The 18519-nt window shown below is 40.0% G+C and overlaps 1 protein-coding gene across 1 annotated transcript in view; it reads left to right on the top strand.

The window, feature by feature from the left end:
* Nucleotides 1-255: 255 nt before the first annotated feature.
* The window catches only part of TM9SF3 (transmembrane 9 superfamily member 3), a 74481-nt gene continuing 56217 nt past the window's right edge, over nt 256-18519 (top strand). Inside the window, exons 1-2 of the mRNA XM_082674009.1 lie at nt 256-562; nt 9924-10119. Coding sequence (XP_082530135.1) covers nt 464-562; nt 9924-10119 — 295 coding nt within the window. The 5' untranslated portion in view covers nt 256-463. The remainder of the gene's footprint in view (nt 563-9923; nt 10120-18519) is intronic.

Below are 18519 nucleotides of genomic sequence, written 5' to 3'. Positions count from 1 at the left end.
GTTGCACAAGTTGAATGGAGGCGGCTTAGGCCCTGCGACGCGGGCCAGGCACCCGCGAGGGGCGCGAGGCCGGGGCCACTGTGCGCGCCGCCTCTCCCGCGACCCAGGGGCGGCCGGCGGGAGGGCAAGCCCTCGCGCGGTCCTCCGGGGCTGCGGGGGTCGTCCCTCTCGGGCGGGGCGGCCGGCGGCGGTTGCGGCCCCGGTTCGCGAGGCGCTTCCGGCGTGTGCCGGGGTGGCCGGATGACGTGGCTGAGTCAGAGGAAGAGGCAAGGAGGCGCCGGGAGGCGGGGAAGGCTTCGGAGCGGGCGGTGACGGCGGCGGCGCGGAGGAGCCAAAGGCTGGGCCCGGGCCCCCGTGCGTCTGTCCGCGCCCCGTGGATGCGAATCGGCCGCGGCGGAGGCGGCGGCAGCGGCGGCGGAGGAGGAGTCGGTGGGCCAGCTCCGGGCCGGTGGGAGCGCGGAGGATGAGGCCGCTGCCGGGCGCTCCCGGCGTGGCGGCGGCCGCCGCGCTGTTGCTGCTGCTGCTGCTGCCCCGGGCCCGAGCGGACGAGCACGAGCACACGGTGAGAATTGCTCCCGGCCGGCGCGACCGCTACGGCCCTCTCCCCCGGCCCACCGCCTCGGCGGGCCCGGCGCGGCCTGGAGGGCCCAGCGGCCCGCCGAGCCCCGCGGCCGCCCGAGGGCGCCTTCCGGTTGGGCCTGGCGGAGCAGGAACCCCGGGAGCGGGGAGGAGCCCTTTCCGTGCGCTCCCGGGACAGGGCTCCGCTCCCTAAGTGCCTGGGCCTCCTTCCCCAACCCGGATCTAAATGGTGCCGCACCCCTGGGTCCAGGGGCCCTGGGAGACGGGAAAGAAGCGGGGTCTGAGGGTCGGGGCTCACTTGGCCGCGGGAGTGGGGGCCGCAGGCAGCCAGGCTCGGAGCTGGTGCCCCCCAGGAAAGGGAGCAGCGCCCGGGCTGCTGGGGACTACGACACGGCGGAAGATGTATGCACCACGTATTACTCGTCTTACAGTAACCAGGAAATACCCACCACTTTATGGTGCTCACCGGCCTTTTTCTTCCCCCTCCTGCCCAAACCGGATCATAATCCTGGCGTGGGGACCGCCTTGATAAACTTGGGGTGAAGAGCACTTTACACGTGTACAGGCACTCAGCCACACGCACCCGCTTGCGAGGCCTTTCTTGTAACTTTCTCTTCACCCTCTTCTGGCCCCTAGATGAGGCTCCCATTCCGGTGGTCTCTAACTAGGCGGCTTCTGACTGTGAGGGGTCTTGAGTTTCCCAGTCCTCTTGTCTGGCTGGGAACACTCCCTTTTGCATTTGGCCTGAAATTGATTGGCTGTTTATTTAATTGGCATTTTCCACATCAAAGCTTGGATGTTACCGACTCCTCTAGTGACTTTCACTTAGGGATGCAAGTCGGTGGCTTTCTGAAAGGTAGATCTGAGCAGGGCAGTAAAGTCATGTAAATTAGAGAGTGCTTGTGAGTAGTTGTGTTTTTAGACCTTAACTAATTAATGATACGATTTTGCACGAGAGGTTGTGTGGTACTAAATCTGCAAGTCTCCTGTCATTCCTGACAGGTGAGAAAATGAAGCAACCAAACTTCTTTTCTCTAGTCGGTAGGTTAGCTGGGCTCTTACTTTAGCTAACAACAGTTCTAAACTTTTGGCGTTTGTACCTTCAGTCACAGCCAGAAACTTCTTACCTGTATATTTTTTAAGGGACACAATCCTGAGCTGGTGACATGTTTTTGTGCTGTATTTGTGACTTTTCACCTTAAGATAATTTTGTTCACTGGTTAAACAGTTAAAAACATTTTCTTGTTGTTTTTTCCGTCAAGTAACTTGTCTCAAAGTGTAAGAAGTGTTCATTTCCAATGGGCATTCTTTTAGCCAGTGGTTACTAATATTTTTCCAATTTTTTGAATACTTAAGGAAAGTTGCTGTGTAAAACTCAGAATTGTCTCAAGTATAGTTCCACCATACAGGCATATAAGCTTAAGAGTAGTATTTTACTTTTTTATCTCGTGTTTTATATAAACTGCTGTAATAGGGAAAAGTACGTATTAATTAAAATTTCACAAATTGGAGGTGAATAAAAAGGTCTTAGATTAATTTACAGATTTAAAATGTAAACGCCAATTTCATTGAAATTTTATTGCCAGGAACATTAAAAAATTTTTTATACATCTTTATGGAGTGTAATTGCTTTACCATAGTGTGTTAGTTTCTGCTTTAACATTTAAATTTTTGAAGCCAGAAATTGAATATGAAATATTGGATAAAAGGTTTTTGAGAGAATATGACACGTATGAGAGAATTGTTGGACAAAAAAATTTAGAATCCATTTTATTTCAGTCATGTTTACATTGAACTGCTCTCACTTGGTTACCTATTATTTTAAAAATTATAGGAAGAATAGCATTAAGATATAACTAAAAAATTTGTCATTCATATATTTTTTGGCTGTTAGCCAAAATATTGTATTTCTTACAAGTTTCTTGAAAATATTTCTTGAAAACTAGGCATTCACCTCAAGCAGATAATAATACTGAAAAGGCTATGGTCAAGTGAATTTTTTTTCCACCAAGAAGGCAGAAGTAGCTAATGAAGACAGAATGATACTGAAGGAGGAGAAAAATTGTCAAGGGAAGGTTGCTGAGTAAGTGTTTAATAAATACTTGTAGAATTGGATTATTAATTAAAGAACAATCTTTAGAAGTTAAAGTTTGCCCTTTAGATTAACTTTTTATGAAGACAGTTTCCAGATAGAAATAATAGCTAATAGGGCTTTTGTAGCAATATGTGGTAGGTACTGTTCTAAGTACTTTATATGTATTAACTCATATTTTAAACATACATTGATAATCTTGTGAGTGGTCTTATGTCCTTTGAATGGATGAGGAAACGGATGCCAGAGAAGTTAAGTAACTTGCCTGGGACCACACAACCAGTACAGGTAGAGGTAGGATTTGAACTCAGGCAAACTGAATTATAGTCTTCTACGCTCTCATAGGATATGCTCTACGGCCTTTTATCCTAAAAATAGGATAGTAATACACTTGGCATTAAATTGAATAATTCTCTGTATTGATAGTATTTTTAAGTGCTTAAATGTTTGGGTAAGTTTAGCTCCATAGTGGGTTGTTACTGAAGGTGTGTTTCGGTTAGCATTAAAGAGGGACAGGGCTGCAGTGGGCATGTGACCCTTGCAGTCGCTTAATGTGTGTAAGACATAAAGACTGCTTGGTTTAATGCTCTGCTGTCACCATTTGAAATTCTTAATACTTTCTGCATTTTCATTTTGTGCTGGGCCTCACAAATTCTATAGCTGGTCCTAAGAAGGAGCAGCTGACTACTTCATGCAGTTCCAGAAAGCCCTTGATTTCTCTTACTTTACCTACTGAATTAGGATTCAGCTGACCATTTGACTCATATGGCATTTTTTATGTGCTTATTTATCCAACGCTCTTAATATTCTCAGAAGAATAATGAGAAGGGAATGTGCTGCTGACTTCTAGAGTATATACACATGTAGAATATATAAAAATGGGTTCCTTTCAGTTTTTAAAAGTTGAATCATATATGAATTACGCAACATACTGGTTTTGGCTTTTTAAAATTAATTAATTAATTTTTGGCTGCGTTGGGTCTTCGTTGCTGCGCACGGGCTTTCTCTGGTTGCGGTGAGCGGGGGCTACTGTTGGTTGTGGTGCGCGGGCTTCTCACTGCAGTGGCTTCTCTTGTTGCAGAACACGGGCTCTAGGCGCATGGGCTTCAGTAGTTGTGGCACACAGGCTCAGTAGTTGTGGTTCGCAGGCTCAGTAGTTGTGGCACATGGACTTAGTTTCTCCTCAGTAGTGGGATCTTCCCGGACCAGGGCTCGGACCCGTGTCCCCTGCATTGGCAGGCGGATTCTTAACCACTGTGCCACCAGGGAAGTCCCAAATTTACTGTTTTAAATAAAAAAGAACACTTTCATGAAAGACAGGCTCTTAATAGGTGATTGAAGGATCATAAAAAGAACACTTTAGAGTGAGTGAAAGATGTATAGGGTATGGCTTATGCTTATTTGGTTTTCTGACAGTTGGAGCACTTGGAAACATCTAGAGTTAGATTATCATGTCTCCTAAGATTCCAGAGGACTCCATTAAAAGGATTGCAAATTGAGAATCATAGAATTTTAGAACTGGAAAGACTCGAGACCGTTGAATTCAACACACTCATTTTTCTAATGGCCTGAAGAGGCCCAGTGGCTGGCCCAGGGCCACAGAAAGAGTCTGAGCTACCTGATTTCTAGTCGTTTTTTCTACCTGTCTTGAACATATAATTTCCATAGTAATACTATGTAAAAATGTCAGCACCAAAAAAACAGTAATCAGTGGCACAGGAATCTTAAAAGCATTTTATGGTTTACACTGGAGCCTTGAATTTTTTTTTGGCTTTGTTTCCTCAAGGTCAGAAAATCAAAAATTTTTTTTTCTGCGTCTGTTACATACCAGGCTCTGTGCTTGGCACAGCAACTGGTATTTAATCAGTGCTTGTTGAGTGACTTGAGTAATTAGGGATCTACCAGGAATAAGAATATGCAGTGTTGGAAGCATGATAACCCTACCGTTTAAAGCAGTGAACAAATGCAGACGATTGTTCATTTAAGATGCATAGTCTTGGGGATGCCTGTTGTGATTTACCTAGGTTAAAACCCCATTTCTTTGTGGCCCGTTGTATCTCTGGTAGGTAATGTTGAAAGGACCCGATCTGTGTCTAGGATAGCCTACTCTGAACCTTTGCCATAAGCACTATTACACTACGGGCTAAAAAAAAGATGTTTTGTTTGCTTTACTTAGGCAATGAAGCCTTTAGTCTTTGTCTCTGTCGGGAGTATGGCACTAGTAAAACATATGTGAAGATTTATAAAGAGGATAAGCTGTTAGCTACAAGTGAATTTGTGAGTGCTTTAATATGGGTCTAGTTTTAGGAAGTGTCATAATTCATTGTCCTATTTTCAGCTGTACTCTATGGTAGACTAAAAGTTTATTTAGGTACAAAGCTATTTTGAGAGGGAGAGAGCAGTTATCTCGAGACTATCCAAAAATACACTGATAATTTATATGTATTAGAATTCTGATGTATGTGTTTTAAATAATTAAAAGACATTGAAATTATGATTTCTGAAATATTTTTCTGAACTGGAATTTGCTTTCTCAGATATGTATTTTAAAGTAAGCATATATCTTTCCCCTCATCCCATAAAAATGATGGCATTTGGGTGCTTAGTCTGAGCCCTCAGTCCTTTGCCTGTCTACATAAATTCTGATTTCTTTATTGGGATTTTACACGAGAAATTCAGTAACATTATCTCCTGAAGTGTTCCTTCTGAGAAAAAGTAATTCACGATCTCTATCAAGGAGGGAAACTTCCTCACCTACACTTACCCAGCACATAAATAGTATTTAAATGAGAGATCCAACATTGGTGACTTCTTGAGAATGAAGGTCATTCCTTTTGAGATCAGAGGACAAGGAGCTTCTTAGGAAGGTTTTTTTCCTTAGTGCAGATTAAAGGCTCAAATAGAAAAGTGGTTCAGCATTCAGCACTTCCTTAGGTGCTTTGTACAGCTGTATTTTTCCCATATTCCTTCATTTAGTTTTTGCTCTTCAGTTAATGAAGCTGACTAGGGATTAGCAGAAAATGTAGTCCTAAGCTTGTAAATGTGATACTAATTAGTTAGAATGATCTTGGACAAATTATTTAACATCTCTATTTAGTTTGTTTGAATCTGTAAAATGGGGGAAATAATAGGACTTGTCTTACAGAGCTTTGAGAGATTAAATGTTTATATAAAGACCTTAGAAATATGCCCAGCGCATGGTATGTGCTTGTTAAGTTTTGGCTAATAATGATACTATCCCAAAAGACGGTAAGCACGTGCATGTTAGTGATTGGTCAGTTAAAGTTTGACCTGAGGATTGGAGAAAGGAGGATTTGGGCAGTTCTGAAGGATAAGTAGAAATCGGCCAGGTGGGTAGGAGGAGGGCATTATAGACTTGGGGGAATGACGTAAGAAACAAGGTGGAGCAGGAAAGGAAAGGAAGACAGTGTTATAAGCCATTTTGGCTGGAGTGGCCAGCGTAGAAGTTGAGTGTAACAGTGAAACTTCTGAGACCTGGAAACGAATGGAACAGTGAAGTGAGGAATGCAGGTAGTCTGAATTGGCCTCCTGTCCTTTGGCTGCTTCCCAGGGAGGCCTCATGGAAGGAGCCACTCCCATGCTCAGGGATCTCCTGATCCACTGCTGTGCCTGTTTGATTTGTTTTCTCCCCTTCTTCTGGTTACACTCTGCAGGTAAGTTATAAAATTCCATCTTTCTCCGTGTCATTGGCAGCTAAGAGTTTTTCCGAGGAAAGTATCTAAAAAGAGCTTGCTAGGACGTTGTGGAATGTTTTGAAAGCAAATTAGACTAGCCTTTCAGACAAGGGTGGAGGGAAGAGCCTTACCTGTTGCTGTCTTCCCACTGAGTTGGGGGAGCCCAGGGACTTTCCTGGCAGCTTAGGGAAAGGAAAGGCTTTTCTCCTTAAAAAGTTTCTTCCATTTGGTATTTTCTAATTTCACGATATTTTAAGACACGTTTTCTCTCTTGAAAAAGAACTCTTCCCTTGACGTTGTCTTGGGAACACTTATTCTCAGGGATAAATAAGAACTATAATGAAAAATAAACATTTTTTTTTTTTTTGTGGTACGCGGGCCTCTCACTGTTGTGGCCTCTCCTGTTGCGGAGCACAGGCTCTGGACGCGCAGGCTCAGCAGCCATGGCTCACGGTCCCAGCCGCTCCGCGGCATGTGGGATCTTCCCGGACCGGGGCACGAATCCGTGTCCTCTGTATCGGCAGGTGGACTCTCAACCACTGCGCCACCAGGGAAGCCCCAAAAGTAAACATTTTAAGTTCATGAAATCTGATTGTGGTCTGCATAAGGAGCAATAGAAAAGAAAAGAAAAACAGTTTTAGCCTTAATATTCACCCTAATCTGTCTGTATTTGTGTATATATATGTTTGTGTCTATGTTACATATATATATATATTTTTTTTTCTTTCTAATCCCTATTTCAGTCCTCTTCCCGGAAGGAATCCTAGGCTAAAGAATGGTACACACACACACACACACACACACACACACACACACACACACACACACACACACACACAAAAGAATGGTACACATTTTGTTATAGTATAGTTTGCATCATGTTGTCAGATTTTTACTGCCCCATCAAGGTTTCATGAATGTTTAAAATGAGTGACTTCAGAACGTGTAGTTTAACGCATACTGTGACCCTTAAATTATTTTAGTCCTGTGTTTCAGTATGTATGAAATAAATGAATGCTCTGTTTTAACAAGTATTTATGTTCAAGTTTTTTGTCTGTTTTTAAAGGAATATGAGTATTAGGATTTATAGAGAAAGTGTTTTTGTGTTTATTTTCACGAGTTACATTTATAAAAATTCTGCAGAATAGGTCCTTTCTTTCAGTGTGGTAATCCTAAATGGATGCATTTGGTTACCTCGCCTTCCTTATTTCTCTCAAAGGATGCTATCTCAGTCAGTGCACATACTTCAAACTTCTTTCACTAAGTTGCTAATAAACTTTCATTTCAGCATTTCTTCAGTGTTTTTTCATCATATTCAATACTTTTTGTGTACATGATACTATGCCAAGAGCTTTCTACTCAGTGAACAGGTTTCAATTCTAATACCAGCCCTGTTCAGTGGATTCGTTTAGAGAACCGTTTTGAGAACTCTTACGTTATATCCCTGTGCAGAAAGGAGTACCTTGATTGATTAGTGCAGTGTAACCTTGAACATTGGATGGAAGAGTGGTGGCATACGTATATTTGTCAACCCCCTAAAGTGACAAGAGTAGTTATGAATGGGTATCTATGTATAACATTCAGACCTTTGATTGGTTCCTTCATACATGAAGGTTATCTACAGTTGTTTTTCTGAATTCACTTGAAACAGCTTATGATTTTCTATATTGTTATTCATCCTGACCCTTCTCTGCCAAAGCAGAATTAATCATTTTTATTGTTGCTACAATAGCTCTTTTTACCTTAATTGTAATACTTATTTCTTCATTGTTAATCATTTACTTGTCTGGCTCCACTATGGATTGTGAACTACTTAAAGGAAAGGACAGTATGTTATTTATCTTTATAACCTTAACACCTAATGCTGTGCATGGTACATGTCTCATGTATTCAAAAAGTCAGGTAGTTTTTTATTTCCTTGATGAGGTACCTGGATAATGTCTTATGAACAATGAGATGTTTATTAAGTTTGAAGGTGAGGTGATTAGATCTAAGTCCTACTATGGTGGTGGTATGAATCAAAAGAGGCAGATGCTTTGGCTAAGAGTAGACAAGTCAGTGTTTTTTGGAATGCGGGGGGCTTGGGGTTTGAGTCGCCATGACTGAGAGGATTGTACCATTAGAATAACAAAGTTTGGGGGGTTAGGTTTTGGGTGGGATGAGTTTGGTTTTGGAGATACTGGATTTTGATGGAAAATGTTTATTCATTTTATATGGAAGACTGGAGGTAATGTTTGGTAGTTGGACTAGTTGGATAGGTTCCTCTGTTACGTGCTCCACAGCACCCTACGTTATTATAATTGCTTGTTCAGTGTCCATCTTTCCCTTTAGGCTCTAAGCTCCAGTGTGTCAGGGAATGTGTCTTGTTCAAAGCTGTATCCTCAACAAACACAATTATTGGCGCATGGTAGGCACTCAGTAAATAATTGTTCACTGATTTAATTTCTGCACTGTTAGTTGACTTAAGCTGCAACTGTTGTCTTTAATTTGTATTGCTAATTAGGAATACTAGTTTTAAAATTACTCAGGTAACTGCTTTTCATAGAATCATTGGAATTTTAGACTTGAGGAGATCTTAGAAATCTTTGGCACTTGCCCCCCGTTGGACCCTGGAAAGGTGACGTCACCTACCCAAAGTCATCAGACCACACTCCAGGTTTAGCTGCATATAGTATTCACTGATGGGTAAAGCCATAATATTTATTCAAGGAAATTTGCATGCAGTACCTGTCTTTCAGGCTGATAAATGGAAACATAGAATGACTTGAATGGGCTGTGGAGATTTCATAGTATGGCTTTTTCTTCCGCTTGTTTAGTCATTTCTCTCCTCTCTAGTACTTTGATCAATGGCTGTGGGGAAAAAAGGAGATGAAATTTTATTTGTGCTTGCTGACAGCATTAGGTTTTTGGAGTTTCTAGTGATTAACATGAGGTTCTGGATAAGCTATTGATTTTGTTTCCTCCTTCCTTGTCCACGTTAGCATGGTGAATCATGTTGGTTTTAGGTTCATCGTTATTTGATAGTGTAAATATTAATTATAAACATGTTCTTATAGGTTATTGGGTTTTGTTTAAACAGTATCTTCTGTAAAACAAAGTTTGGAAAACGTGAATCTGCTTGAGACCACAATCAGAGGATATAATTTTAAAATTCACCGAATTTCTTTTTTTTTTTTTTTTTTTTGTGGTACGCAGGCCTCTCACTGTTGTGGCCTCTTCCGTTGCGGAGCACAGGCTCCGGACGCGCAGGCTCAGCGGCCATGGCTCATGGGCCCAGCTGCTCCGCGGCATATGGGATCTTCCCGGACCGGGGCACGAACCCGTGTCCCCTGCATCGGCAGGCGGGCTCTCAACCACTGTGCCACCAGGGAAGCCCCGAATTTCATTTTTAATGTGTAGACATTGACCATCCTCTTGAAACAAGCTTCCAGCATTTTATTTTAGAGCTTCCCAAACTGAGATAGTACATTTCTGTTTGGAACAAATAACAAATATTCCCTTAATTTGAATTAGATTTTTAAAAAACATATTATTACTTGCTGTTTTTTTGGTTTCAGTATCAAGATGAAGAGGAAGTTGTCTTATGGATGAATACTGTTGGGCCCTACCATAATCGCCAAGAGACATACAAGTACTTTTCACTTCCATTCTGTGTGGGGTCAAAAAAAAGCATCAGTCACTACCATGAAACTCTGGGAGAAGCGCTTCAAGGAGTTGAATTGGAATTTAGTGGTCTGGATATTAAATTCAGAGGTACGTAAACCTTAATAGTCCTTATGATAAAAGTTAGATCGTAGACTGGGGTTTCTCAACTTTGGCACTGTTGACATTGGGGCCAGATAATTATTTTTTTTTGTGGGGGCTGTCCTGTACAGGGTGGGACATATAGCAGAGTCCCTGGCCCGCACCCACTAGATGCCAGTAGCACTCTCCAGTTGTGACAACTGAAAAGTCTGTAAACATTGCTACTTGCCCTTGGTTGAGAACCACTGCTCTAGACCCTAAAATGTGTTTTAATCTCTAAGTTAAGTGTATTACGTGTAGAAAAGTATATTAGTAACTAACAAAGATTTATTTTGAATATTTATAAAATAATAAAATAAATGATTGTTCATAAAATTACATTTCCTTAACATATTTATTTCTGAAAAGTGTTTTCTAGTAAATCCTTTAAGGATTGGACATAATGTGGTCAGGGAAAGCCTTCATAGATTCCTAATGAGGTAATTTCCAGAGGAGTGGGGATGTAATGGGCTATATGGATACTTAAAAATTATGTGTAAAGCCTCAAATTCAAACTTGTACCATTGGCTCAATGTATTTATCAGTGTTGTATTAATTTATCTTCAGTACCTGTTAGATTGTGTGGTTTAAAATTTTAAGTCAAGGACTTGTTAAAATTGGAAAAATACCCTCCTTATCTATTTATTATGCAGGTATCTTCTTTGTTATCAGTTCCTGTGAGTGTGTTTAGATTTTTTATTTTTCTCTGTGAAGTTTGTCAGAGTGTGTATTTCCTGCATGGACATTTTTAACCTGGTAAGCAGAAGCTTGAGTAATTGAAGTTTTGGAGGATCTTTGATTAGGTGTCTTGATTTTTTTTTTTTTTTTTGCTCTACACGGGCCTCTCACTGTTGTGGCCTCTCCCGTTGCGGAGCTCCGGACGCGCAGGCTCAGCGGCCATGGCTCACGGCCCAGCCGCTCTGCAGCATGTGGGATCTTCCCGGACCGGGGCACAAACCCGTGTCCCCTGCATTGGCAGGCGGACTCTCAACCACTGTGCCACCTGGGAAGCCCCAGGTGTCTTGATTTTTGAATAGAGCATGGATCTTATAATCAGAAGCTTTGAATTTCAATTCTATTTCTTTTACTCTATTGATTTTAGTAAAGTTGTTTACTCCAATTTTGACTTCATTGTCTACATGTATAAAATGAATAGTAACTGACCTCTGATATTTTTAGGCTTTTGGGAGGAGAACGTGAAATGAGATATTTTAAAGATAATATTTTGAAGATAATGTTTAATTTTGATTTGTTAAATTCTATTCTTGTTTTTAGGATTTTTTTTCTTACTGTTGTTGAAAATAGGTATACATATTTACATTTTTTTCCCATGTATTATTTCTTGGGGCTTAATTATAAAATTAAGTTGTAAATTTAAACCACAGTGGCATGGCTTATAACTTCATGAATTATTGTAAACATGCCCTGAGGCTTGTTTTAATTTAATGAGGTAATTTAAATATTTAATTACAGGTAAGGAGAAAAGTTAGACTAGAGTATGTGATCTTTGGGAACCTCAATACTACATTTATTCACATACTCTCTCCTTTTCCATATTTGGTACACATTTCTAATTTATTAAAAAGGAACCAGAGAGAAAACAGGCAAAAACCCCAAGTCCTAGTTTGCTGCTATGGACAGATTTCATCACTTGTTGCAATCCTCACTCTTATTTACTAAAGAAGAGTACTCATTCAGCTGTCTTAACCATTCTTTTATTAGTTTCTTGAGGCTGAGATGGAAAGATTATTTAGATAGAGGGGTATGGTTTTCATGGGCTATAAAAGTGGGATTTATTTTCCTTTCAGACTAAACACCTTTAGATGAAAAGAATCAGAACTGGCCAGATGTTACTCCCTAAGAGTCGGCGGTTCCTTGGAGTCTTGTCAACTCTACACTCCATCATGGATATGCTGCTAAAGAAGCTGCCACGTTAAGTGGTCCAGATGCAATAGTAAATGCTGATTAGATTTCTCTTTCTGTTGTAGACCCTTGATTACCCCGTTCAAAGATAAAGTTGATTGTGCTTTGAAAAGTGTTTTGTGAGGTTTCCTGGTTGTTCTTTGTAGTATCGTAAAATTTTAAAGGTGGGATGCACCTTAGCGATTGTGTCATCTGATTTCCTGTTAGGGAGGCCGAAAGATGAGTTACCCAAGGCGTATCACAGCATACTAATGCTGTGTGGAAACTTGAACCCTCTGTCCCTGTGTAAACTGTAGAAATATTTATACTGTTAATCTTTCATCCCTTAAGTATTTGATTTTTAAAGGTTCTTCTGAAGGCATATTATAGTAAGAAAATAAAATTTTGGAAATATTGTGAAACTAGGAAAAACTATACATATACATACGCACTTAAATATGTGCATACACACAAACACACAACTTTTTTTTTTTTTTTAACCTAGTGGATTCTGTCAGGCTAAATGGATTAGTATGGTTTTGTAAAATGAAAGTCACTAAATAGACTATTATAGGGAACTAGCAATAGTTTTGAGTCTAATGTAGGATGCCTCAAAAGCTCCCTTTTGAGGTTTTATGCACAACTTTGTTTTTTTCTTCCTAAATGTTTTGATACTATCGCTAGACAAAATGCTGCATTGAGAACATTTAGACAAAATTAAATGAAAAGGGCAAACTTAAATTGGATATCTTTCAACCAGACCTGAAATCATTACCCTATAATTTTCAAGGGTACCCCCTAGAATATTGCCATTGTGGAGTGGAAAGAACACGTGTTTTAGAGTCAGAGAGACTTGATGCATCTCAGCTCTGCCTCTGCCTACTTATGTAGTCCTGGACAAAGTATTCAGTCTCTTTGATCTCATTGTCCTCATCTATGAAATGAGGGAAATAATATCCACTTGGTAGAATTGTCATGTTTAAATGAGATAGTGCATGTACATCATTTATCAAAGTTCCTGATAGTTTACATTCAAGAAATGGTTATTGTTATGAATACTAATAGCACATAGTGTGTGTCTGTGCTTCCAACTTGATTTTGTATTAGCAATTATGAAATGTTAAATTAGTTTATTGAGTGTAGGATTTGATTTATCCTCAAGCTGCTGCACTAGCCTGCTGGGTAATTTAGTTACTTCCACTGGGGCAGGGACAGTTGCATTCTTGTTCACTGTTGCATCCTTAGCTATTAAGACATGGTGAGCTCTTAATAAATTGTCTAGCACCTAGTTTGTGCCTACTTGTTCTTCATTATAATTGGTTCATTATGATCATTAGGTGATCTGGAATAGTAATTCCTAAGCAGGGGAGGTCACCACCCAGTCCCTTCCATCTCATTTGAGAATTCTTGCAGTATAATGAAGGATATTAATTGTTGAAAAGTTGACTTCTAGAGGATTCCTTCCTCCCATTTATTTTATTGATCTTCCCTTGAATTTTCTCTTCCTTGAGTATTCCAACTTAACAGAGGGGTGAAATTATTTTGTTAGTATTTCTTCTACTTCTCTAGAGTGAAATGGTAAGTTGAGAGTACTGCAGTTATGTAGATATGACAAGGGCTGCTTAGAGCCATATGTATTTCTAGTTCAGTGATTCTCAGTCTCGTCTGTTTTCATCCTCGAAATAAGCTTATGGAGGTGTATTATACCTATTTTTCAGATGAGGAAGTTGGGGCCCAGAGGCTAAGTAACCTTGTCTAAGGATTCACAGATGGAAAGTGGCGGAGTGAGGATTTGAACCCAGGCAGCCTAGCGTTAAGAGTTTGAGCTTTTAACTACTATGCGGTATTTCCCTCCAGATATCTGGCTGGGTAGTTAAGCCTGATTGCCAAAGGGTGGGGAAAGGGCTTGGGAGGTGGCAGTTCTTTTCATTCAGCCCGAACGAAGATTTTTGCTTAAGGTGAACCCCACCCTGTTTCCAGTCCCTGGATTCTACTATTCCTGCTCTTCCTGATTCTGGAGCCTCTCCGCTGAAGTTCTCTAGGGGAAAGTGCCTCTGGTCTGCAGCGGGGAGGTTGAGGAGATTATTCATCTAGCTGTGTGATGGGTGCAGGAGGGGACCTAGGCATCCAACCCCTCCGTAAACATATTTTTATACAGTTCCCCTGTGTGTTCAGCCCTACATCTATCTCTCCTCTACCTTTCAACGTCTGTGGTGCCTCCAAGTTCTGAGTGTCTCCTGTGTTCTGTGACAACAATCCTGTTGTCCCTTCTGTTACAGTTTCCTCTGCCTTATTAGTCATTCACCGTCTTCCATTTCCCCAACATTGATTGAAATCTTTTCTCACTGTCTTCTCCTCTTTTTGTCCTTGTGTGCCTACATCCTTTTTATTCCTTTATTGACATTTTAATGGAGTTTCAGGAGGTAAAAGACACTTGTGGTTAATCTGCCTTGTTTAATCGGAAGTCTGGGAACTTGATGCAATATTTTGTCCTATTGGTTTCAACTGAAGTGTTTTAGCTGGACCAAATAATTTGAATCTTGTATTGAATCTTGACTCTAGATATTTTGAATTCTTGGTATTAGCAATTTTTTAAACTTTGTGCTAACTGCAAATTTGATAAGCATGCTCTTTTTATAAGTTCTTATTTAAACCATTGCTAACATTGTTCTTTTCAGATTGACATCTGTCTTTTTTTTTGTTTTCTTTTCAGATTGACATCTGTCTTTTGTTGTGTGTATATATTTTTTCTGATTTTAACAGTGATATAGGATCAATGTACAAAATTTAGAAACTACAGAGAAGTGTAAAGAATATAAAAATCACCTGGATATAAATACCAGTAACAGTTTCTTCTTTCTTTCTGACCATCTTTACATTCATCCACATTATTTAAAATGTTTAAATATTGGGTTCATGTTCCATATATGATTTTTAAAAATGTATTTAATGAACACTTGTATAGTGTTTATTATGTACCAGATACCATTCTAAGCACTTGCTGGCTCGTTTAATAAGTTATGTATAAATTAGTTTTTACTCTTCTTTTTTTTCCACAACATCTTATCAGCTTGTCCTCATATTGTTAATTACTCTGTTTAAAATATATTTATATAGTATTCTATAACTTGATATTGTAATTTCTCCCCATTTCCCAATGACAAGATATTCATTGTTTTCTTCTTTCTTCCTTTTCTTCCTTGCTTTTGCTTTTTTTTCTGTTAGAAATAAGAATGCATTTAGCTATACTAGCACATAAGTATTTTAATGCATCTATGAATGTTTCATTAGGTTAAATTGTTAGAAGTAGAATTACTGAATCAAAAGGTATAATCATTTTTAAGGCAGTTCTTGATACGTGTTGCCAAATAGCCATCTAGAAAAAAATTGTACAGTTTATACTGCCAGCCAGTTTGGTCAGTTAATCAATATTGGTTTATGTAGATGGTTGATTAATTAATGGTGAATATGCCAGTTTTTCCAGTCCTGTAAAAAGTTCATTCAGCAGTTTTGAGAGCTTACTGTATTCCAGAGCCCTGTGGAAGACTCTGGGTATACAGAGTTGAACCAGAAGCTCTGGTGTCAGGGGTCTGTGGACCTCTGGAATTGTACACTTAATTTTGAGTGATTGTGCATTTTGGGAGGGCAAGAGAGATATCACTTCCATTGGATTCTCAAAGGGGTGTGTGGCTCAAGAAAACTTAACACTGTGAATATATTGGCACTTTTCGTCCTTAAAACAACTCTGGGAAGGAGATAGCATAGATGTTATCTGTTTTACAGTTGAGAGACCTGAGGTTCTCAGAGGTTAAGTGACTTGCTTTTATTCACAGAGCTAGTAAGTAGTGGAACCCAGACTAAAACCCAAGTTTCTGCCCATTTCTCTGTAGTTTGTCTATAGTGACTTCATGAGAAACTTTGCTAAGTGCTGCTGAATTTGAGGTAGAGTATTCCTGATTTTCCAGTTCAGTAATGCTGTTAAAAGAGAAACTAAACAAAGTAAGGCATGATATGTTCTTAGAGAACTCATGAATAATTGTCACATTCTTTTTTCAGTGCTTTCACTGTCTATTCAGTTGTTAGTCTGGAGTGTTGTTGAGAATTGATGACAGACTTATTGGCATGTTGTTTCCAGAATCTACCCTTGCTTTCTGTTTGAAAAATCAGTATTGACATTTGCCACTTTATAACTTTGGTTTTCTTCTTTTTTCCCTCATAAAAAGTATTTGCACTGGTAAGATATTAATTGCATCCCCTTCAGGATTCATAGGTGTGTATTTCCTGTGAGAAGGGTATGCCCTATTGTAATTTTAAAGTAGTGATTTGTGGTAATAGATTTTCAGATTGTTTTCCAGTCATGTAGAATGCTGAGTGGTGATTTGGTATACTCAGGCACTTAAATTCGTTATCTTCAAAGCGGCTCCCTCCTGAGAGAAGTGCTTTTTCAGTTGAGCAACCAGGCTCTTTAATTATTTGTGATGTTTGTATTTGCTTACTTGCCTGCAAGAGGAATTTCATTAAAATATGACCAACCAGGCCCTTATTATAGCCTTCCATAATGATGTTTTCTCTTTTACCACAACATTTCTTTTCTAGGTTTCGTATTAGTGAAAGATATTCTTCAAGACTTCTTTGTCAATCCTTCGGAGATACTCAGCTCAAAAATTTCATTTGTTTATATTGGCATTTTGTTCTTACACACAGACACACACACCATTCACACACAGATGCATGTATATGTGCATACTCTGATGTACTTAGTGACTTCCTTTGCCAAATAAATGGAAAATTATGCTCTTAAAATTTGTTAAAATATTTTATTTGTTTAATGCCTGCTCTGTGCAGTGTACTGAAACAGGCATAGCTGGAGCCAAAAAGTTTATGATCAGTTATAGACATAGCTCTCAAGACCTAATGGTCTTTTTGAGGAGCTAAGATACTGGTGTGAGGTTGTGCGCGGTGTAGGCCTAGGTGCCATAGGAGATATGGAGAGAAAGCCATGGGACTTCAGTGAAGGGGGCAGGCTGTGTGGTGAGAGGAGTGAGGGTTGGGGAATCAGGGATTACTCTGGGGGACAGGGTAAGGCATGGGAAAGATTTTAGGATGGACATGTGAGGTGGGGTTTACTGCACAAACAACAAATCCGCCGGCCAAGGGAGCACGAGGTGTGTGGGAACTGCAGGTGGCTGAGTCTGGTTAGAGTATAGGGAGAGAGGATGGTGGAGCGTGGGGAAAGAGAGAGTTGAACTAAAGTTCAGACTGTAAGGAATCTTTTAAAAGCTTTATATACGGGTAAATGTCATATTGCATATCTCAGAACTTCATACAGGAAACTGCTGTATTATTAATGACAGTTATCAGTGAATATCTGATTGTGACAGCAAGGAGTTTGGTGGCTTCGGAGAGGTAGCTGTGAGTCCTCCCACGCCACTGTGGCCATTCGTTGCTGCTCAACCTGGACCTTCCTTTGGTTCTTGCTCTCTCCTCTGTAGCTATAATTTCCTGTTGCCAGTTCTCCTAGCTCCTGCTGTAGGCATCCTTTGTAGTAATCTCTCTCTTAACTCTCCCTGCCTTCTCCTCTGCTCAGCCTCAGTTTTTGCCATTATGAAAACCCTAAATTTCTTGCTGCCTAAAAATGGCCTGGGTAGAAAGAAAATATGTGTGGAAGCCATTGTTGTTGGATACAAAGCAGTTTTCTTCTCCCACTGGGATAGAGAATTTCCCTGTCCCTCTTTCATGGGACTTCAGTGTTTCCTGCCATCTTTGGTTTTGTAGTTTTGGGGTGTCCACTCTGGGCTGAGCAATAATAAGCTATTCTCTCTGTTGAGAACTGGGGAAACGTGGTGGTGTCTGGAGTTATACGTCAGATTGTTATTTCTCGTAGAAACAACATTATAGATGGCTTTTAATTATAGTTTGGCTGCAATTTATATTTAAGTTGTTTTAATGAACATTTGGGAAATTTAACATTGTTTCTTGGAGGAAGTTGTATTTCATGTTTTAAATAACCAGTATTATAGTACAGGAGAACTTAAGCATCTGTGCTTTTCGTTGTTGTTGTTAAGATTGATTTCTCTTTTTTTTTCCTAGTTGCTTAAGTAACATACAAAAACAGTTCAGTCCTTTTGATGGACATCTAGAGTGCTTTTCAGATTTTGCTTTGTTTTATTTAGAAACTAATGATCCTAAGCACATTTTTGAAAGGTTTATAAGTTAGAGACCATCTGAATATTATTTTCAGATAGGAGTATTTTTAAAAGCAGTCAAGACTGGAAATGACTCATCTCCAGGGAATTTTGGGTAATTTATAAACAGTGATGCCTGCTAGATAGAGGTTTGCCTTTTAATCTTCTGAATTATGAAGAGTCACTGGGATTCCTCATAGAATCTGTGGCCTCCAGTGACTTGCACTTCCAGGAATGTTCAAATGAATATTTATCTCAGAGATCTCGTAGCTAGAAATTGTTA

The sequence above is a fragment of the Grampus griseus genome, assembly GCF_964374135.1.
Source record: "Grampus griseus genome assembly, chromosome: 16".
Taxonomy (NCBI): domain Eukaryota; kingdom Metazoa; phylum Chordata; class Mammalia; order Artiodactyla; family Delphinidae; genus Grampus; species Grampus griseus.
This window is presented reverse-complemented; position numbering and strand designations above follow the sequence as displayed.